General features: G+C 42.3%; 1 protein-coding gene across 2 annotated transcripts in view; it reads left to right on the top strand.

The window, feature by feature from the left end:
• The window catches only part of RPAP1 (RNA polymerase II associated protein 1), a 143514-nt gene that overhangs the window by 83549 nt on the left and 36490 nt on the right, over positions 1–23475 (top strand). For both annotated transcript variants that reach the window (XM_077464519.1, XM_077464518.1), the window contains exons 9-17: positions 6772–6870; positions 8921–9022; positions 9685–9852; positions 13726–13929; positions 15033–15167; positions 16652–16831; positions 17493–17650; positions 19799–19978; positions 22906–23107. In XM_077464519.1, coding sequence (XP_077320645.1) covers positions 6772–6870; positions 8921–9022; positions 9685–9852; positions 13726–13929; positions 15033–15167; positions 16652–16831; positions 17493–17650; positions 19799–19978; positions 22906–23107 — 1428 coding nt within the window. The remainder of the gene's footprint in view (positions 1–6771; positions 6871–8920; positions 9023–9684; positions 9853–13725; positions 13930–15032; positions 15168–16651; positions 16832–17492; positions 17651–19798; positions 19979–22905; positions 23108–23475) is intronic.

Raw genomic sequence — 23475 nt, 5'->3', positions numbered from 1 at the left:
CTTTTAGAACCACTTTAAGGTTAAGTTCACACCTATGCGTGTGGCTGCGGGTAGGGGAATTGCAGCGATTCCTGTTTCCGTAACCATCCGCAGTGAAAACACGTGGGGCTGCTATTCATTCTGAATGGCACCCCCATGCATGTAAATCGAAATGACCATTCGATTTCCCTGCGAGACGCGTTTTGAGAAAGGTGCATGCAACATTTTGTGTGGAAAACACAGGCACAGCAGCCCATCGAAGTGAATGGGCTGCCATGCCCACACAGACGTGGCCTGCAGAAACGCATAGATGTGAACCTTAGGGGTAGGTAAAGTGTTGAATATTTTCAGTTGTTTTTTGTCGTTTTTATTTTATAGTAATACTAAATGATATCCTTAATCTCCCAAAATAATCTATACGCATCCTCTGTTAATGGCCCTGTAAACTATTATTCAATACATTGTTAATGTGTTTTTCTGGCTCCTTGTAACGTTTTGCTTGAGCTCCCAAACCTCTGCTTTTCCCCGTCACTTTCATTTAGTTTGGAATGAGCAGCGCATAGGAGTTGCAGTCATGTGCACTGTTCTCTGCACACTCTAAATCCCGTAGTCCCCAATCCATCTCATGCCGTGTACACATGACTGGACTATCCGGCAGAAAAACCGCTGGACTTTGCAGCTGAGGTCCGCCGGATTTCCAGAACGAGCGGACCTGCCCACACACGGGTGGACAACCCGGCGGACTATGGCAGGAGTCCGCCAGACTTTTGAAATGAACGGACTTGCCCACACACGGAAGAAAGTCGGTTCATTTTGAACATGGCTCCAGGTAGCCGGGACTAGCAAAGGAAGTCGATGTCGCCGCCTCCATCGGCGAGATTGACGCCTCGCGAGCCCCGTCGCCTGGTATGGATTTAAAGTGGAGCCCCTAGGCCGAATAAAAGGCGTGGGGGTCCCCCCAAAGTCCATAGCAGACCCTTACGACGAAGAAAGCCAGGCTCCTCCGCCATCAAAAGAGCTAGCAGAAGATAGCAGAGTCCGGCGAGAAGACCCCCCCAGACGGAAGAAGAGAAGACCACCAGAACTGTCTAAAGTTATTTTAAAAACGTGTGTTTTTTTTTATTTACACTTTTTTTTCACCAGGTGAATGGGTAGGGGTACATCGTACCCCATACTCATTCACATAGGGTGGGGGGCTGGTATCTGGGGGCCCCCTTATCCCCGCCCCCGCAGAACCCGACAACCAACAGCCAGGGTTGTCGGGATGAGGCCCTTGTCCTCATCAACATGGGAACAAGGTGCTTTGGGGTGGGGAGGTCGCAGAGCTCGCTCGTCCCCACTCCCTTTCCTGACCAGCCAGGCTGCGTGTTCAGATAAGGGTCTACTATGGACTTTGGGGGGACCCCCACGCCGTTTTTTCGGTGTAAGAGTTCACCTTTAAATCCATACCAGGTGACGGGGCTAGCGAGGTGACATTGACTTCACTAGTTCCGTCTACCTGGAGCCACTTTCAAAATGAATGGACTTTTCTCCGTGTGGGCAAGTCCGTTCATTTCAAAAGTCTGGCGGACTAGCACACAGACTGGCGATTTTTGAGTCAAAACTTCTTTCCAAGTCCGCCGGACTTTTGGAACGAAAAAGTCCGCCAGAGCCCACACACGGCCGGATAGTCCGATCTTGTATACGCGGCATTAGAAGCAACCAAGTGAAAGGTGACCTACGTTCCAACATACAGAGGGACCATGGAAAATGATCATAGCCACCTTCTGACAGAAAGTCGGATCACAGCTCCAAAAAAAACATACTTGAATCAAATTTTTTTTTTTTTTTTTAACCAGTTTTACTTTAAAGTAATTTTTGTTGTGCCTTATACTTTTTCTCTTCCATTTTCTTTTTTGATATATTGCAGAGGTTTGTGGAATACTTATCAGAGGCAGGGTGGATTACCTATTACAAGGATTCTGCCTGACAGTTTTCCAATTGCTGAGATAAAATATCAGCCATACAGGGATCAGTCAACCGACTTGTAGATTTACATGAAAGAGCAGCAAAGCTCAGTTGTCTTGTAGTACTACAAAGCAGAATGCAAAACCTGCAAATGTACTATATATTTCAAACTTGTCTGTCCCCATTTTAATTAAAACATAAGCAGTCATTGGTAACACCATACATGAACTTACTTTCTTTACGGGTATATCTAAAAATTATTTAAACAACATTACACTGCCTTTTAAAGGGGTTGTAAACTCTAAGCGTTTTTCACCTTAAAACCTTCTTTAGTGCAGCAGCCCCTGTTTTACTTAACTGAGCCCTGTAATTCCTGCGATGAGAACGTGCACACCAGCTCCGGATGGTGTCTCGTGTCATGATTGGATAGATTGATAGCAGCGCAGCCATTGGCCACCTGCTCTGTCAATCAAATCCCATGATGCGGGTGTTGGGGGCGGAGCCAAGTCCTGCTGTTTGTATCAACAGATGTAGCAGCAGGAAACAGGAGCGCTCCCGCGCGGGTGTCCCATAGGTGATCGCTTCTCTGATGGGACACTCGAGGAAGAGCCAGGAGCGCCGGAGGGGGGAACCCAGAAGAGGAGGACTGGGCCACTCTGTGCAAAATCAACTGCACAGTGGAGGCAAGTATGACATGTTTGTTTAAAAAGAAAGAGGAACCTTTACACCCCCTTTTAAGTTGTAGATCTGGAGGCAACATTTCAACTACCACTGGTTCAGTTAGCTATCGGAACACTGGAGAAAATGGAATACCCATGGCCTTTTGGAAGTTTAGTTGTGAAGCATGATTTAAAATCCTTCTGCAGTACTTACACTGTACAGTTGTAGGAGAGCAGGAAGGAGATGCTGCATCAAGGGTTGCTTCTAAATAATATATGCAGAGTAAGGTCCTAATATCATCCAGTACAATGGCTCTGGTAAGATGACTCTCGACCACAAAATTAACTTTAAAGTTGGTTTAAGACATGAAATATGAACAAAGCATATCCCTCTGTAGTGTGTACTTGTCTCAATTTAGATCACCAAGTGTCACATTTGTCTGCTGCTTCATTCCTTTGCTATCAGCAGGAATCACTTCTGACAAGTTTTCCTGACACCAAGAGAAAAATGGTGATAGGAGGGACCTCCAGTTGATTGACAGTCTCAGCTTTGTTGTTGTTTGTTGTCCCTTTCCTCCAATCAGCTGTCAGACCTCTTCTCACTGAGCTCTGCAGGGTGTAACTTCAGCTCTGTCCCCTTTCTGAACTCTCAGACAAGCTTTAAAATTCAGCACTTTGAACGGATGTAGAGAAGAAAGGACTGCAGATAAATAGGTACAACTTGTAGGAGGATATGTTTCATTTCTGGGTATCATCTCAGACCAGTCACTTCACTGGGTATTTGTAAGTGTTTACAACCACTTTAGGGTATTTTGGAGAGAAACCAGAAGGTGTAAGAAATCCAATGGTTTTGGATGTTGAAAATATATTATTATTATTGTACAGGATTTATATAGCGCCAACAGTTTGCGCATCGCTTTACAACATGTTTTTTTTTCATCATACAGATGAAAGTAAACTATTTGAAGGGCAGGGTTAACTAAATATTTTCAGATTACAAAATAGGTGGGTGCTGCAGTTTTCCTACACTCATGTGAAATGTACTAGTCACATTTAGCTCAGGTCATGGGCTAAAACCTAAATTCCAGGAATTCTGCTCCTTTGCAAAAAGTAAAGGCACACTATGATTTTATGTCCAAAGAGGTGCATGGCATCGCCTGGACTTATCTCTATTATTTACATTTAACAGTTTTATTGCACTCCCGAAGACGGCTATTGCTGTATTTCTGGGAGCCCAATGCTGATGCTTCATGTCTAAGCAGTGTCAACATTAGAGTTGGTACAGCTGCTATGCCTGCCCAAACACAGAAGCCGTTGTATTATGCAAATAAAAAAAAAATACAAAAACTTCTTTGAATTGGCAGCAGAGGGGAGGGGTGGGCTTAGCTGCTCTGTGTGCACCTCTCTCCTCTCTCACAGCCTCGAGTGTCAGTGTATTCTCCAGCAAAGCCCTACACCTTTCGGACGTAAATATTAACCACTTCCGGACTGCCCACCGTCGTTATACATCTGTATTTTGAAGAGGAATATCGTTGTTATGGCAGCAGCTAGCTGCTATAACCCTGGTATCCTCCTCTTCAGCGGGCAGCCAGCTTCCAGATAAAAGTGGTCACTGAGGCGGATTTTGTAGCAGAAAAAAAGTTTTTAACTTGTAAACAAAAAATCTCAGAAAGAAGCTCGGTCCTTAAGTGTTTAATGAAAAATTCAGGAGATGTCATGCACCTCACTGGACTTTACTCATATTGTGACTTCACTTTTTACAAAGTGACTAGATTCCTGGAATTGAGCTTTATTGAATGTCACTGTGCAATCTTTCTATTTTTTACGTGTTCCTATACTTAACCTGTGTGGATATACAATTTGGAAGTTGTCATGGCCGCCTTATTTTTTCAAAGGTAATGGCTCAATGAGCTTTATTTTAACAGCTCAGCATCTTCTTATCAGGGAAGGTCTAAAAATGTATTTTAATGGCGTGGGGGGGGGGGGGGGGGACCTGGGCCCCCTCCTGCTGGCAGCCTTTACAACTTACAGTATAGAAAAAAAGTATCATAGAAATTGTTTCCAAAAAAAGAATATAATGAAGCACACGGTCTGTGCCTCCATCCCTGGTGCAGGTACAAGAAAAAGGAAGGTGGGACTTTAAATGAGCCGATTGATTTGTGAGAGGGGGGGGGGGGATAATTAGAAAGTAGATTTAATTAGCATATAGAGTCTGACAATACATAACAATGATGCATATAGTAGAAAAGGTTTAATACACACACAAACACACACACACACACACAAAAAAAGAACGAAAGGCAGACATCCAAGTAGTGGTATGAGTGGGCTTCAGGTCTGAAAATATATATATTGGGTGTACTATAAATATTCTATATTGTGGGAATATTTCTATATTGTCAATGCCAAAGTGTAGGTGTACAAGTGAATGTGAAAAGAAAGGATCAAAGACAGAAAAAAAAAAAAGGAAGGAAAGGAAAAAAGGAAGGGAGAGGAAAAGAAAGAAGAGAAAGAAAAAAAGAGAAAAAGGGGGAAGAAAAAAGACCATGAGACCAGTATAGATGACAAAATAAAAATGAGAAGTGTATGAGCATAAACAGGAAAGGAAAAACCATGTAATTACCTGTTTAGCCTATAAAATTAGGTGCCATGCAGTGTGCGCAGAGAGCTGCTGCCATGACTGGCAGTGAGGATGTTAAATACACTCGGCACACAACCACGGGCACCTCCCAACATCACACAGGTGCACCAAGAAAGGAAGAAAGGTGTGTACACCTGAGCAGCGGCTGCCGCCCATGAAGGCTGAAGACGCCTTCCTCCATATGGTGACACCAGATGGAAAAATTCAGCCACCAGCACCAGGAAGCCCTATGGGGACATCGCGTTCATGGCATGGAAGTGTGATGCTGATTTGCGGTAGAGGCAGGCCCACCCGATCCCCCGCATCACCCGATGCACAAATGGGGGGGGGAGGCGCCAGCACCCCAAATCGCAGCTCTCGGACAAAAGACAAAAATATGAACAGCACATCAAATCCCAGTCCCGCAATAAACCAGACCCACACAATTAGTATGATGCAAAGTGTGCCATAGGAATTCATGTCAATGGTGCCGTCATGGCCTGGGTGTATGGACCCCGTATTTTGGTTTCCACGAAACGTGCATCAGGCTTATAGGATGCATTCTTATGCCTATTGATGGGAATCTACTTAAACTCATTATCTACAACCAAATGATCATATGTTTTTTACCATTGTTTACACTGCATAGTGCCATTTAGATGACGTGTATACATATGAATCTGCAATAATAAATTTTACCCTATTGTCAATTTTATATGCGGTCCTTTTGACATGTATATGTAATGTATTCATGAGGTCAATACCGTGTGTGTGTGTGTGTGTGTGTGTGTGTATACATATTAAACCTTTTCTACTATGTGCATCATTGTTATGTATTGTCCGACTCCATATGCCAATTAAATATACTTTCTAATTATCTCACCCCCACAAATCAATAGCCTCATTTAAAGTCCCACCTTCCTTTTTCTTGTAAGTGTTTTTAAGTGGTTCTAAATGACCAGAAATGTTAGGCCGCGTACACACGGGCGGACTGTTCGCCCAACTTAGTTCATCAAACAATCCGACAAACAGTCCGCTCAAAATTTGCATGAATGGACTTGACCACACACGATGAACGAACAGTCCGCTGAAAGCTTGCGCGATGACGTGAACGGCACGTACGACGGGACGAGAAATTCGACGTCCAATACACTGCAATGCAACCTTCGCCGTGTAAATCCTTTCTGAGCATGCGCGAAACTTAGTTTGTCGAACAAGCCTACACACGAGCGGACTGTCCGCTGAAACCAAGTTTGGGCGGACAGTCTTACGGAAATTCCGAAAAACGTTGTTCGTCAGACTGTCCGCTGAAACAGTCCGCTGAAGCCCACACACGAGCGGACTGTCCGCTGAAACACTGTTCAGCGGACAAAGTTGGGCGAACAGTCCGCCCGTGTGTACGCGGCCTTAGATTGGGTTGGATCATAAAAGCTTAATCATGTTTTTTTTTCAATGTGTGATAGTCAGTATGTATGTCAATCAGCATGGGTGCTCAAGGTATATTGCCTTATACTGAATTTCTATTTCACTTTTCTCATATAACACTGGCAGGTTCTATTTTTATAGGGTATGCAGGCTCGATTCAGTCTTAAAGGAGATCTGATACCTCCAGATAAAGAGATTCCCACACATATGGGCCTACACCACCATGGAGAGGAGGCAGAGGTGAGCTGATCTATTCTATATTTGACTTTACTAACATTTACTGATCTATAGCTAGCCTTTGCTCTCACTGTTACAAAAAAAGAACTAGCATTTTTTAAGACATTAAAAATGTGTAGACTTGAATTCAGGTCAGGTGACCGGCACCAAAAGCTAAAACTATGGCTGGGAATTAGACGGATGTTGCCCGTAGGGGAGGAACATCTTTTTTTGAGTTCAGCCACCTATTGGTTACATGCTTGTTCCAAGTTAGTGACTAGGTCAGGACTCATTGTATGGTCTGGCGGTCACATTTCTACAGGGTTAACTTTGTAGCTTTGAACCTATAGAGTAATCGTCTCCCAACTGGCCTTTGCTTGCCTTTATCTAGCCCTTGGGGTGCTATTCCTCACATGGGCACCAGTGACTGGGCACAGTTCCTTCCACCAACATCAGCGATGGGGCATTGATCCTCCCACTGACACCAACGATGGGGCAATATTTCTCCCACTGATACCAAAGATGGACACTATTCTTTCTATTGACACCAATGATGGGGCACGATTCCTCCTTCTGACACCGTTGGGGCTCGATTCCGCCTGACAAAAATTAAAATTATGCATTTGGGAGGCAAAAATGTGAATGCAATCAACTCACCGTGGGGGGGAGACCTCTGGGGGAATCTAGGATGGAAAAGCTGCTGCAAGCAAACAGAATGCATTAAAAAGGGGATTAACTCAAGAGATAAAGCAATTCTCCCAATCTGGTCCGGGGGCACCTGGAGTTTGCTGCCCAGTTCTGGGCACCAGTCCTCAGGAAGGATGTGCTGGAACTGGAGAGAGTCTAGAGAAAGGCATCAAAAGTAATAAAGGGAATTTATGAATTATGAGGAAAGGTTACGATCACGGAATTTATTCTCTCTGGAGAAGACGCTTGAGAGGGGATATGATTTCAATGTACAAATACCGTACTGGTGACCCCACAATAGGGATAAAACTTTTCCACGAAAGGGAATTTAGTAAGAAATGCAGTTACTATAAGAGCGGTAAGGACATGGAATTCCCTTCCTCAGGCGGTGGTCTCAGCGGGGGACATCGATAATTTCAAAAAACTGTCACCAACGATGGGGCACTAGTCTTCCCCCTGTCACCAACGATGGGGCACTAGTCCTCCCCCTGTCACCAACGATGGGGCACTAGTCCTCCCCCTGTCACCAACGATGGGGCACTAGTCCTCCCCCTGTCACCAACGATGGGGCACTAGTCCTCCCCCTGTCACCAACGATGGGGCACTAGTCCTCCCCCTGTCACCAACGATGGGGCACTAGTCCTCCCCCTGTCACCAACGATGGGGCACTAGTCCTCCCCCTGTCACCAACGATGGGGCACTAGTCCTCCCCCTGTCACCAACGATGGGGCACTAGTCCTCCCCCTGTCACCAACGATGGGGCACTAGTCCTCCCCCTGTCACCAACGATGGGGCACTAGTCCTCCCCCTGTCACCAACGATGGGGCACTAGTCCTCCCCCTGTCACCAACGATGGGGCACTAGTCCTCCCCTGTCACCAACGATGGGGCACTAGTCCCTCCCCCTGTCACCAACGATGGGGCACTAGTCCCTCCCCCTGTCACCAACGATGGGGCACTAGTCCCTCCCCCTGTCACCAACGATGGGGCACTAGTCCCTCCCCCTGTCACCAACGATGGGGCACTAGTCCCTCCCCCTGTCACCAACGATGGGGCACTAGTCCCTCCCCTTGTCACCAACGATGGGGCACTAGTCCCTCCCCCTGTCACCACCGATGGGGCACTAGTCCCTCCCCCTGTCACCACCGATGGGGCAAAAAAAACAAAGATGGGACATTGTTTACTCCCACTAATACCGGGCCATTGTTTTCTACTCCCACTGGCCGGGGTCTGGCCCTTCTAAAGTCTGAAATATAGTAAACTGGCCTTTTGTTTAGAAAATTTGGAGACCCCTGCTATAGAGAATACACACAAGCATTACCCACTAATCTCACCTTCTAAAACAAGTCTGCTTTGTTATTTTTGTTTCCTTTTTTTTTCCCCTGAAGAGAGCTGGTTATTCCCTTCAGGAACTCTTCCATCTTTCTCGCAGCCAATTCATTCAGCAAAGGACTTTATCATTGCAAGTTCTGGGCCGTATTGTGAAGAAGGTAAGGGAAATTTTGTTTTAATATTTTTATGAACTGACATATTACTATATTTATTATTTGTATAAAGTATATATTTAATATATAATGTGTACATTACATACTAGGCTGTCTAAATATTGACGGCTTCCTTTTTTTATTTTTTTTAGACCTGGGTTCTTCTGTAAAGTAATAAAAAGTCTTGTGTTTTTTCGTTAAAAATAACAAACCTGGTATTCTTACCTGCTCTGTGCGGTAGTTTTGCACAGAGCAGCCTAGAGCCTCCCCTTTTTGGGTCCCTTGCTGGCGCTCCTGGCCCCTCCCTCCTGTTGAGTGCCCCCACAGCAAGCAGCTTGCTATGGGGGCACCTGAGCTGAGCTGCAACTCCATGTGTCCCAGCCCCGTCCCCTCTCTATCTCCTCATTGGCTCACTGACTTTAACAGCAGCTGGAGCCAGTGGCACCCCGCTGCTGTCTCAGCCAGTGAGGATGGGAGTCCCGGACAGCCAAGTCTCTTGTGCAACATCGCTGGATCTGGATTGACCTCAGTTAAGTTTTACAACCACTTTAATGGTTTTTCCATTTGATTGTAGTGACTTTTCACACAATAGGGCAATGATAAATGTTTGATTCCTGCTTGATATCACTGGAATTGTTGATTACTGATCCATATCTGCTGTCTTCTAGGCTAAGCAAGGGGAGTTTGCCTCTGTCCTAAAGGGAAGTGTGCTTCGTTTGCTTCTGGATGCCGGATTCCTCTTCCTGCTGCGTTTCTCTATAGATGATAACATAGACAATGTCATTTCTGCATCAGTTGGTGCTTTTCATGCTTTACTTGTGTCCCCAGATGATGAGGTATATATATTTTTACATTTTTAGAATCCTTTTTTTTTTTTTTTTTTGCAAAACGTGAAGAAAACTGTGTATGCTTTAAATCTTACTGGCTTACAGGTCATAAAACAGCCAAGCATCTGTGTTGGGCTGCCAAGGAATAAGGTCTAAAATACTTTATTACACCATTATACATTTAGCTACAATCAGACCTACTTTTTTTTTTTTTTTTTTTGCTCTTTTTAATTTTGGCTTATTTTTAATACATAAACAGTTGAAAAAGATAATAAGTGCAACAATTAGGCTCCATGCACACTGGAGCTCATAAACTGCAGTTTATTGGAGTTTGGGCATTTTTTTTTTTTAAAGCTCATAAACTCCACTCTATGTTGGCCTATGTGTCCATGCACACATGGAAGTTTTTTTAGCTTTAATGAGCAGTTTATGGTCTTTTTTTCTGAATATCAGAAATTCGCGTTCAAAGTGCAATTTTTCACCGCCAAACGCTTATAAACGCTCATAAACACTTGTTGATTAGTGTTCGGCATTCTATTTTTTCAATGCATTGTGGGAGTTTGGAATGCACTGTGGGATTTTTGGAGTGTCCTCTGCCCCCCCCCCCCCCTGGTAAAAGCTGTGGTTAGTTTATGTGCCTCGGTCATCCGCAGCTCTCCTCTCCCCCTCCCTCCCCCCCCCCCTCCCTGCCTGTCAGCTCTGTCCACTCCCCAGCCCTCCCTTCATGCTGCTATCAGAACTATAGTATAAGCATACCATCCCCTCTCTTAAATGTGTGCCAGTGTTTGTGCTGCATAAAAGATTCAGATTTCTGCCTTCTATCAGAGTGTCTCCCAGCGCTCACGTGACCACTCAGCTCTCTTCTCCCCGGCTGATGTCGGCAGGTGTTCTCTGCCCCTCCCGCTGTAGGTGTCAGCCTGGGAGAGAAGAGAGCTGAGGAGTCACGTGAGCGCCGGGAGATGCTCTGATATAAGGTAGAAATCTGCATCTTTTTTATATAGCACAGACACGGGGCACATAACGTTATTTAACAGAGGGGATTGTATGTTTTTACTATAGTGGCTTCAATCGTTTGTTAACCCCAAAAAAAACAAATGTTGATTCTGGTCCTTTAAAGCAGATTACACAGCATAGCACTTGTGCTATGTAATCTGCCCCCTCTAAATTGTAAAAACAAAACAAAAAAAAAAAATCCCTAAACCTACCACTTCCTGTATGGCTTCTCTAATCAGACCACGATAACAGGGCAGCTCTGACCTGATCACTGTAGTCAAAGTGCCTCCCTCTGTAATAGGCTCTCTGCTCTCCTCTCTTCCACCTCACCCCCTCCTTCCTCCTTGTCAGTGCCCTCTCTGTCTGTCTCTGGCCCGGCCCCGCCACTATTATTTTAATATTAAATAATACATTTTGTCACTGCCAGCCTCTCTATTGGAGGCTGGTATAACACACTGTGTATGTTTTATTTAAAAACTAGCACTGTAAATACTGAATATCAGCGGTCTTCAGGCCGGTCATGTGACTCGCGGCTGCTTTTCAGCTCGATGGGTGTCTTCTGCAGAGGAGATGAGCGGCCATGTGAACTCAATCTGACGTTGGAGGGAGATCATGGCCCCTCCCACGAAAGACATCTATGAGCTGGAAAGCGGCCGTGAGTGATGAGACCGGGTTGAAAACAGCTGATATTCAGTATTTACACTGCTCATTTTTAACTACAACATACATCGTGTGCTATGGCAGTCTCTAATAGAGGGGCTAGCATCGACTTAAGGCATGTATATATGTGTGTATATATATATATATATATATATATATATATATATATATATATAATGTATATCTTAACAAACACTTTAAGGATCACTTTAAGTCTACAGATTTTAAGTAAAACCTCAAATGGTGATGAAATTTAATTTTAATATCTTATTGCACACACCAAATCGGGAAAATAGCTTGTATAAAATAAAAAATAAGGCAGCATTTGATGCAATACTAACCTCCAATCTGGACATGTTCCCTGCAGTGCTTTATTTCTGCCACTATATGTCACTAATCCTCCGGGATGAGTGACATGCAGCATCTTTTAAAGAGAAGTATGGACAAACCTTTTCTTGGGCATACTTCTCTTGTGGGTCACAGGAGTGCACTTAAGCAATATACTGCTGACTTCACCCTTTCCCTAACCTGTTTGTTGATCTTCTGTGTGCTTGTTTCTTCTCAACATATTTGCAGCTATCATGCTTTTTGAAAACATATATTTTTAGGGAGGTTAAAATATTTTGTCGCAACAAAATGGTGACTTTTAATGTGTGAAACGGTTAAAAATTGACGCGCTTGAGTTCACTGACCTTTCTATCTCTATGTACTGTCAACCTTTTTAAAATGACTAATAAAAACGTTAATTGAAAACAAAAAATTACCTTGATAGACAAGTGTTTAAATAGTTAACCTCTTAACACTTAGGCCCCTTTCACACATGCGGAGCGTATGTCCGTATTTCATCCATCCGTTTGCGGATGAAATACGGACATACATGCATTCCTATGGGATAGCGGGTGTCTGCGCATGAACATCCGGCGACACCCGATATCGTCCGCCGCCGCTATTGTCCGATTCTGCAGACGGAGGAAAATCCTATTTTTCTATCCGTCTGCAGAGCGGATCGGATGAACACGGACAGACGGTCCGTGCTCGTCCGATCCCCAATAGAGGAGAGCGGAGAGCTGACAGGGCGTTCCCGGCACAGTGTGCCGGGACCACCCTGTTATCCGCCGGCTCAGCTGAGCAAGCGGATCATCATGGGGCAGATCACTACTGAAAGGGGCCTAACTTAATTCACACTGACTTGTTACATAAAACTGATGAGATCATTGTTAACCACTTGTCGCCTGCCCACAGTTTAGTGTGGACGGCGACAGCTGCAGACTAGGCAATGTAATCTAAGCTCACAGCTGAACTTCCGCGTTTGCAGAGCATGTATGTGTCCCCTGCTGACCTGTGCTGTGATTGGACACAGCAAAAGTTTGGTAGCAGGCTACAGTCAATGATTATGGCTGTACATTTGCCAATTGGCTGTGGCCAAACGCAGCATAGAGTTCTGTGTTTACAAAAACACAGAACTCAGTGATCTGCCTGTTTTTTCTCCCTGAAATCAACTCTGAGTTCAGATCGGTGAGTAAAAGCAGCACACATTACACTTGTTAGGCATGCAGTTAACCCCTTGATGTTAACCCCTGCCCTGCTAGTTTAATTAGTACAGTGTTATCACTAATCACTGTATAAGTGTCACCAACGATGTAAGTGTCCCTCCCAGCCAGTGTCTGTTAGGACCAGATTGGCCGCCAATCTATCACAAACTATCAGTCTCTGATCACCATTAGTATAGCGTCTATAGCTGAGTAAATGTTAGTTTATACACTGTAGTTTGTAGACGCTATAATGTTCGCACAAACCAATTAATATACACTTATTGGGATTGTTTTCACCAAAGACATTAAGCAGATTAAATTTTTCCATAAATTTATGAAGAAATTTGATTTTATTGGATATGTTTTGTAACAGTAGAAAATGTTTTATTTTTAATTATTTTCAGTCTTTTTTTTTTTTTTTTTGGTTTATATAATAAAAAAAATAAAAACAGTGGTGATCAAAGCTTTATTTGTGTGAAAAAAATGATATAAATATCATTTGTGTACAGGGTTGAATGACAGAGCAATTGCCAGTTAAGTAGCGCAGTGCTAAATAGCTAAAAATGCCCTGGTCATGTGGGGGGGGGGGGGGGGGGTAAAACCTTCTGGTGGTTAATTGGTTAAATAAAAAAATAATTTCTATGAAGGCAGTATCTTCTATAGGTATTTATAAACTTTTATTGCTTTTGTTATGCAGGATTACCTGGATGTTACTTTTTCATGGTACCAGGGAACAAAGTCCTTCCCTTTCTTGCCTAATCAAGAGGAGGAGGATGATGATGATGATGAGGAGGATGAAGATATTGTTGAGGACTTTAATAAGATCTCTGAAGGTGACAAGCAAAAAGCTAAGGAGGAAAAGAAGTCTGATCCAGAAGTGGCACGTTATGATGGTATAAAGGTATGCGCTACGGGTATAAATGGCTGAATGATCCCTTATAGAAGTTTGCACTTTAAACATATGTAAGCGCTACACTATTTCATCATTTTCACCAGTAGGTGGCATTGTTTCTCTTTTGTATGATATTTCACACTTCCTTTAAAGCCAGTTCACAACACAAAAATGCACTCCAGATACATTCCAGTTTTTACTTACAGTTCAAACCACATGCAGTTCCGGTATGTTTTTGATACGTTTTGCTGTGTTCCAGTACAGTATTGTACAAAAAATAAACCAGCATGTTCGGTTTTTTTTTTTGTTTTGTTTTTCTGCACTGGAAACTGCACCAGTATGAACTAGGGTCATTGGAATGGATGGAAACACTATGCATGCATTTTTCCTGCAGAAAATAAAACGCACTGGACTGCATCTGGTGTGAACTAGCACTTAACAAAAAACAAAATGTATTGCAGGTTACCATTCCTATATAAGCAGTGGCTGCATTAGTTTGTCTTTTTCAGTTTTTTTTTTTTCACTTGGACATCTGACCAGTAACATTCTTCCTATCCCTGCGTGATAATGCTTACTCACTTCTGTATTTAAGGAAGTTTGTTGTTAGCCTTTAATTGAGCTGCAGAAACTTCACCCTCTCTTTTTCTCCATAAGTTATTGACCAAAAACAAAATGGGTTTAATGGTACATTTGACAGCGAATAGGAGGAGCTCATTGTTTGGCTTTACATACATTTTAATGCACAATGTTGGTGTTAAGGGTTTTATTTTTTCCTACATGTTCTCATAATCGACTTTGTTATAAAAAAATGAAACATTATTGTTCTATTGTCAGTAGCCACGTTCATTTATCATAGTTCACTTGATAAAGGGGTTTAGAATTGTTTTGGGCAAATTTTATGTTTTGTTGCGTGTAAACATAAGCATTCCCCATTTCTGTACATTTAAAAAAATGTATCAAGCATAATTGCCAATTTTTACCTGTCTCTGTTGTATAGAAGTTGATAAAAGCCATGCCATGGAATGCAAGTCTTAACCCTTTAGTAAGTTGAGTCCTTTATGTGGCTCAGTGTTTCTTGGTGGTTTATTTCAAATAAGTTTGTTTCTATGTAGGGTCTCCTAAAGACAAAATTTCTTCACCGGCTTAGATATATCTTGGAAGTTGTAAGACCGTCGGCTACTGCTGTTCTGAATATCCTGGAGATCCTTACAAGGGTGGCTCGTCACTCTGTAGCAGCCTGCAGCCAGGTAAGAACTGTGGAGAGTGAACTGCCCCTCCAACAATATGTACTCAGCTCCATTCAAGATCCAAGAGCAAATAAAGAAAGCTCTGGGCAACTGGTGTTACACAAAGCTGAGGATTCTCTTCTCACCCACATATAACAGCACTTACTCTATACCTTGAAGTGCCCGGTATATCTCTTAACACCTAGTGTGGTGGGAAAGATGGGAGAGGTGGGTGCATACTCCGGCAGGGTCTCTACTTGCATCCTCTGACTGTCTGCATGTACCTTCCCATTATTGTCCCATAGACTTAGGCTGGCCATACATTATACAATTTTCTTTAGATTTACCAAACCATATAATATGAGGTCAAACCTAAACACTTCATTTGTATGTAATCAGGCAGGCCTGTAATCAGGCAGGCCATAGCTAAAGGTAAATCAAAGGCAGTTAAATAAGAAAATTGTATAGTATAGGGCCAGCTTTAAATGTTGCTCCTGCAGTACAGGCATGCCCTGTGTAACGTCATGCGATGTTAGTGCATAGGCAGCTGAGCTGCAGACATCAGAGGATTGTAAGTAAGAACCTGCACAGGATGTGGTACAATTTACTGTATTGGGGTGACGAGGGAAGTTTATTTGTACATTTAAATGAACACGTTGCTTTTCCACGTATGGGTAAGCACGGGTTTTGGACATTTTTATTTAAAGTTTTATTAAAGCAAATCTAATTTAAAACACAAAAATGCACATACTTCTGCTTGCAAAGTCCTAAGATAAGATGCCTGTATTTGTTCCGCCCCCCCCCCCCCCTTTTTTCCCCCTTTAATTTCCCATTGTAGTCCTTGAAATGACACACATCCTGTCCCTGGGGACTGCTCTCACTTTCCCACTGTGTCTACTATGATAGGAGTCATAGTTGTCACACAGGCTGGACTTCAAATATGTCTGCCTTTTTCATCTATATTATATGATGGGATGGTAAAATAACTTATCTACAGAAGCAAAATAAGATTGTTTTTGCTCTGTGTTTAGTTTAGATTTTTTGGCAAAATTAACAGGTATTTGTCATGCTTTGAGATAACTTCTGCTGTGCTGTCTTCCTAGAAAACCCATGTCCCCAAGAATTTGTCATGTGCATGGCAAAGAAAATTATAGATTGCTGGAACATAGCTCTTGGGGAAGTGAGGTGGTTAGGTTACGAAGTGGTTGTCACTCCTAACTTGTAGTTCTGGGATCCTGCAGGGACACAATCTATGTGGGGACTATGTTCCCCCTGTTTGTGTGTTTTTACCCAAGATGCTCAGGTTTTTTTCCACAGCCTAGAAATATACAGTACTTATTAAAGTGTTTACATGAATGGAGTAGGGTCATTAATTTCAAAGCTTTTCTCAATCTTATCAGTGTTTTTTTGTATTATTTATAGAAGTACCTAATATATTAAAAGTATACATATTTAGTGATGATGATTTGTGCTATTGCCTCTTATTTTTTTTTTGTTACATTTAGCTGCTGGATTGTCCACGGTTAATAGAGACAATAGTGCGTGAGTTTCTGCCTTTGCAGTGGAGTGTGCCAATGGAAACCGGAGACACAGCGCCTACTAGTCTCCACGGTGTGCCTTGTTCAGCTGCTATGAAATTTCTCAGAGTGCTTGCATCTTCTAGCCGCCACTCAGCTGCCAGACTAGTAAGTATTCAGAAATAATATGAAAGTCTCTGATTTCTGGAAGCTACGGTGGATGATGCGCTGTTACAACAGTCACAGGTGGCCTAAATCCATATAGCAAAAGCACATAAAGCATACACAGGCCAAATAATAGGCTTGGTTATATTTTTTTTTCAGGAGAAAACATTTTTTATTAGGAGAAAACATGCAGGAGATGTGTCATTAGAGGATACTATTTATTACCTATTGGAGAAGATAATGTATAGATGACAGCATGTTTGCTGACAGAGATCTGAGCTATTTTTGTTAAGCGTGCTTGTCTGAAAGAGACTGTAGATGGGCAGATTTCTCCCTGAGACTGATGGGTAGGGATATATCCTTATGTCCAAGAACAAGTTGCCTGGGTTGCACAGTACTATGTACATCTTTCTTTTTTTTCTTGTTTTGTAAAGAAAACCACCAGGCCTGCTTGGAGAAAACATTGAAAGCTGAAAAATCCCCTAATATCTCTTGTTAAAAGGGAGGGCCATATTTGCTTTAGAAGGATGATTTCCATATATCCTAAACCCTGCAAATGTCACCAGTTAATCTTAATGATTACTAGCATAATAATTTACTGTATGTCTTCATGGTTATGTTTCAGAGTTAAAGCTTTATTTCTCCTTTTTATTTTTTTTTCTAGCTGCACACATTCGACGTGAAAAGATGCCTGAGCAGATTTGCTGTGCAGGAGCCACAAGACTTTCCTCTCCCAAAAGAGGAGGCTGAGAAACTGACTACTGAGACCTTCCGCCTCTGGGCTATTGCTGCCGGCTATGGACAAGCCTGTGATTTATACAGGTTGGTTGTTATTAAAGTATATAATAATATACTGGTAAATAATTTTAAATTTGAAAAGGTCCATTAGTGCACTATACATATATAACTTTACATTATCAGGCCATGCTCCTGCCAGACAATGTAATAGCTGAGAAACTTTAGTTGAAGGTGCAACAAATCCTTTATAACAAATCCCACTTACATTGTTCTAAAGGATAGTGCAATACTTTTGGGACAGTGTTGTTGAAAATGTCTCCCCAACAATTCTCAGGGAATCTCGTAAGGCCTATATCAGAACTCAGGAAGCCAAATTAATAGTGTATGTACAGCGGTGGCCAAATGTTTTGAGATTGACACACATTATTTTTCACAAAGTCTGTAGCCTCAGTTTTTATGGTTAAAATTTGCTTATACTCCAGAATGTTATGACGAGTAATCAGATGATTGCAATTAATTGGAAGTCTTTGCCAGGAAAATGAACGTAATCCCCAAAAAAACAATTTCCCCAGCATTTCAGCCCTACCATAAAAGGACCAATTGACATCATGTCAGTGATTCTCTCATTAACACATGTGTCAGTGTTGACGAGGACAAGGCTGTAAATTACTCTGTAATGCTGATTGAGTTAGAATAACAGCCTGGAAGCTTTAAAAGGAGTGTGGCACTTGAAATCATTGTTCTTCCTCTGTTAACAATGGTTACCTGCAAGGAAACATGTGCAGTCATCATTGCTTTGCACAAAAGGAGATTCACAGGCAAGCATATTGCTGCTATTACGATTACACTTAAATCAACCATTTATCAAATCATCAAGAACTTCAAGGAGAGAGGTTCAATTGTTGTGACGAAGGCTTCAGGGCGTCCAAGAAATTCCAGCAAGCGCCAGGACCATTTTGTACAGTTGATTCAGCAGCAGGATTGGGGCATCGCCAGTGCAGAGCTTGCTCAGGAATAGCGGCAGGCAAGTCTGAGTGCATCTGCATGCACGGTGAGGCAAAGACTTTTGGAAGATGGCCTGGTGTCAAGAAGGGCAGCAAAGAAGTCACTTCTCTCCAGGAAAACATCATGCACAGACTGATATTCTGAAAAAGGTATAGCGATTGGACTGCTAAGGACTAGGGTAAAGTAATTTTCTCTGATGAATCCTCTTTCTGATTGTTTGGGGCATCTGGAAAAAACCTTGTCTGGAGAAGAAAAGGTGGGCGATACCATCAGTCCTGTGTCATGCCAACAGTAAAGCATCCTGAGACCATTCATGTGTGGGGTTGCATCTCAGCCAAAGGAGTGGGCTCACTCACAATTTTGCCTAAGAATGCAGCCATGAATAAATCCCATTGACAACTTGTGGTCAATCCTCAAGGCAGGTGAAGAAAAAAAAAACACAAATTCTGACAAACTCCAAGCATTGAATGAGCTGCCACCATTCAGGATGTGGCCCAGAAGTTGATTGACCGCATGCCAGGGTGAATTGCAAAGGTCTTGAAAAATATGCAAATTCTTTGCATAAACTTAATGTAATCTTCAATAAAAGCCTTTGACACTTATGAAATGCTTGTAATTATACTTCAGTATAACATCTGACAAAAAGACCTAAAAACACTAAAGTAGCAGACTTTGTGAAAATTAATATTTGTGTCATTCTCAAAACTTTTGGCCATGGCTGTAAACCCTTTATTTTTCCAAAAGGTTTAGTTATATACAATTTTCTTAACATAATTTTTTTTTAAATTTGCTAAGTTTTTTGCCTGGAGTTCTTGCTGATAACAACACTTCCTATTAGACTGACAATGCTTAGTCACTGCGTAACAAATAGCAGCAGCCTTGTTGGTCGTCTTCAGAGCCACTTCAATTGGCTATTGGGCTACTCATCAGATCTGTAGTTGCATCTTGCTGACCTGAAAGGCAAACCAATTGGCGACTGAAAGAGTGCACATGGCATGCTGACAATGCTTCTGTTAATTGTGAGGCAGTGGCTTAGAGCCGATAGCCTTCCATGCATTCTCCTTCAGTGCCAGGTATATTAGGAGTACAATACATGTGTGTGCTTGTTCTCTTGTTGCAGAGATGCTCTGGAAATGTGAGTCTGTTATGGAATATAATGAAACTGTTACCCTATAGGATTGTGAAACCAAAAGCAAGATGTATGTTTTCATGCTTCTTGTCTTTCAGAGAGCTGTACCCAGCTGTGATGAGAATTCTACAGTCCCTGACCAGCATTATTGCCTCCTGTAAAGGAAACAGTTCCTCTGCAGCCCTCTCCATCCAGCGGGCAGCTGCTGTAGTTACCCTGCTCAGTCATGTGACCCAGACAGCGGGATGCACTGCTGAGCTTGAAGCAAAGCTGCACAGGTAAGAAAATTGTTGATTTTTTTATGCAGTGAACACTGGAGCCTTTTATACAGTACAGCTGTTTTTTTTGTTTAAGTGGGGATGGAACCTTTTTCTAACAGAAACTGAAGTTTGCTATAGGCAATGCCTCAATTTTTGTTTTGTTTTGTTTTTTGTGTATAAAGTCCCAAACCTTTGTCTGAATTCTTGCACACAAACTTGTTTTTATAAAGTTTTTAAAGAAAACGTATACTAAGGAATTATGAAACCTGCTATTGCCTATCTCTCTAAAAATGCCACTTGCTTGGCTTTCATGCTGAATAAGTGGTCTCAATACTTTTCTAGCCACTGATATAGAATAAGCATACAGATTATAAATTGTGACTTCACTTTGACATTCTGATCTTCATGCTGGCCCAGGTTAGTACCTAAAAAAAAGTATTAAAGCAGTTGGAATAGCATTAGATTCGAGGCAGCTAACATTTACAAAAGGAGGTCCGCAATATCATCTATGGTCTCGTTATTGGTGTTTCATGAAATTAGAGGTGCTGACATTTGACGTGGCATGAGCACTAGAAGAGGCGGGGCTTCATGGTAATTTGGAGAGAAGTTGATGTGCGGTTTACAGTTTAAAGGGATAATAAAAACAAAAAACAAACCTGTTATGCTTACCTGCCCTGTGCAGCGGTTTTGCACAGAGCAATCCTGATCCTCCTCCTTCTCAGGACCTTTGTATTTCATGATAAAGGAGAACTACACAATAGTAAAAAAAACGCATCACTACCATAAAAGAATATTACTTAATACTTACTTAAAGTGATATTAAAGGCAATATAAAAATGAAATTAAAAAGGCATATCTACCTGATCTGTGCAGTGGTTTTGCAGAGAGCAACCCCAGTCCTGCTTTTCTTGTGTCCACACAGGCGCTCCCGGCCCTCTGCCCCCTGTCAAGTGCCCCCAGAGGAAGCAAATTGCAATGGGGGCACCCAAGCAGGTGTGCTCCAGAGTTTCTGGTCTTCATGTTGATTCAGATATGGAGCTACAGCTCTGCCCAGCCCCCCCAATTGACTCACTGGTTGTGAATGACAGCAGCGGTCACAGCCAATGAGAAGGGAGACTCCCCAGGGAGCCGATGCTCTTGTGCACATTGCTGGATCAAGAGGGAGCTCAGGTAAGTATTAGGGGGCCTGAGGAGACTGCCACACACAACGTTTTTTTACGTTTATGCATAGAGTACATTAAGGTAAAACACCAGCCTTTAGAAACACTTTAAAACTTTTGTATGCAGCAGCTCCCTAATACTTTCTCGAGCCCCATCTCAATCCAACGAGGTTGCACGAGTGTCTCGGTTGCCTTTCCCTCCTCATTGGCTGAGGTGGTAGCGTGGCACCATTGGCTCCCGCTTCTATCATTTAAAATCAATGAGCCAATGAGGGGAGAGAGGGGTCGGGGCCAAAACACGGCTCCATGTCTGAATGAACACACAGAGCAGCTGCTTGGCCCTGGTGCCCCCATAGCAAGCTGCTTGCTGTGGGGGCGCTCAGCAGGATGGAGGGTCCACTAGCATCAGCAAGGGACCTTAGAGGAAGAGGATCAGGTCTGCTCTGTGCAAAACCACTGAACAGGGCAGGTAAGGCTGCATGTACACTGCTGCTGATAAACGGACGTTTAGAAGCAGTTGGGCATTTTTTTCAACTGCTCCTGAACTCTCTCCCCTATGTTATCTTATCAGTACATGTACACAGGATCGTTTATAGTCATTTCTAGGCAGTTGATTTTTGGAGACTTTTTTTGGAACGCAAAAAAAATGGTTTCAGAAGCTGAGTTTAGAGGCATTTCTAGTTCTAAACGCGGTAACTCGCGTTTAGCCGCGTTTCGTTTACAGATGTTTTTTTCGTTTATGGCTATTTTGAAAAACATATATATAATATTAAATGGAAATGCGGCTAAATGCGGCAAAACAGATGTCCAGTTAAATCATTCGGAGAGGATGTAAAAACATCCCGTGTACATGAAGCCTAAGTATAACATGCTTGTTATTTTTTACGAAAAACAAACAAACTTTAGTATCACTTTAAGCCTATGATCACTGGGATACATTTTTGACCAACACAAGTACTTTTAAACAAAAAAAAGTCCACTCTCTGATCACCTAAATTAATCATACTGTGAATAAAACCTATATACAGCAACTGCTAGCACATCTTTTTGCAAAAATTACAATTTAAAAAGTGCAAAACGGATTCATTGCTACTACACCCAGTGACTATAACACTACATCATCCCATGACTATAATAATATACGATAATAATGTGTATAAATTACTTCGAATAAAACAAATAAATGTGAAAAATGTTCCTCTTGGTGACCTGAGCTTATAAAATCACACAGTCCTCTTTAGAAAAACGTATGCTACCTCTGTATTGCTTTTGTAAATATGTGTAAATTCTAAAATAATTATTTCTGAGTTTGCCCATATCCACATTGCTCTAACCCTTACCCCTCTTTATGAACCTGCAGACTTTCTCTTTGTTGAGAGGTCTATAATAAGTGGGGGTTTTAACCCAACATGGGTAGAGGGCAGAGTCGCAAAGTATTGGTTTGGCGTTTACAATTCTTTACATGTACGCCAAAAAGGATTCTTCTGTTTACTGTAGAAATATTTTATAGCGCAGGTCAGGTTCACATCAGGGAAAGATTGTTTTATTTCTTTACAGCAACCAGTGATATTCATACTTTCAACTGTCGGGTTCCATTACAGGTTTGAACCTGACCTTATGAGCAACACAGACAGTCCATCTTACAGACACAGACAGCTATAGCTTTTCTGTTTTGTTGAGGAAAAGTATTTGCCATACTTTGTGCTATAGTCAACAGTCAAACAGTCCATCTGTAGCTAATGTTGCCCCAAACTAAAACATATATGTATGTTTGTGGATTTGCAGCACTCCTGTGGGCTCCGAACCTCAGATTCCCCCACCTGCAGTATCATGGGATAATGTTGCTGGATTACGACCCATAGTAGAAGGATGTTTAAGTAGATGTCTGCAAGAAATTGGAAATGCCAGCACTTGGGACTTGCTTCAGCCACTCACCCTTTCATCCATCAATTTTCTTGCATCATACTATGAGGCTGCTAGTCAGCAGGTGAGAGCTAATAATTGCTTGCACTTATTTGTTTTTGGAAACTGATAGACACACTACATGTGAACATTGTGTTTTTTAGTTTGAGAAAAGCTACTCTGAAGAGAATCCTGTCTGGTCAGCATTGAAAATGTGTAAAAATAAAGTCTCTACTATAATATATAATTCCTGGAATTCATAAAGGCCTGGTTCAGAGAGATTTAGTAAAAGTGTCTCTAATGCAAGGCTGGGTTCACACTATTGTGAATTGCATGGGAGTTTCTCCACATCCAATTCTCATATCAGGAGATTGTGACCGGCACTCTATGAAGTCATTTCACACATGTCCGGAGCGGCTCCGGTGTAAATTGCACAGGAGTCCTGTCCATCTT

Source organism: Lithobates pipiens, unplaced genomic scaffold (genome assembly GCF_037356315.1).
Source record: "Lithobates pipiens isolate NorthernLeopardFrog02 unplaced genomic scaffold, aLitPip1_a1.2 Scaffold_30, whole genome shotgun sequence".
NCBI lineage: Eukaryota > Metazoa > Chordata > Amphibia > Anura > Ranidae > Lithobates > Lithobates pipiens.
This window is presented reverse-complemented; position numbering and strand designations above follow the sequence as displayed.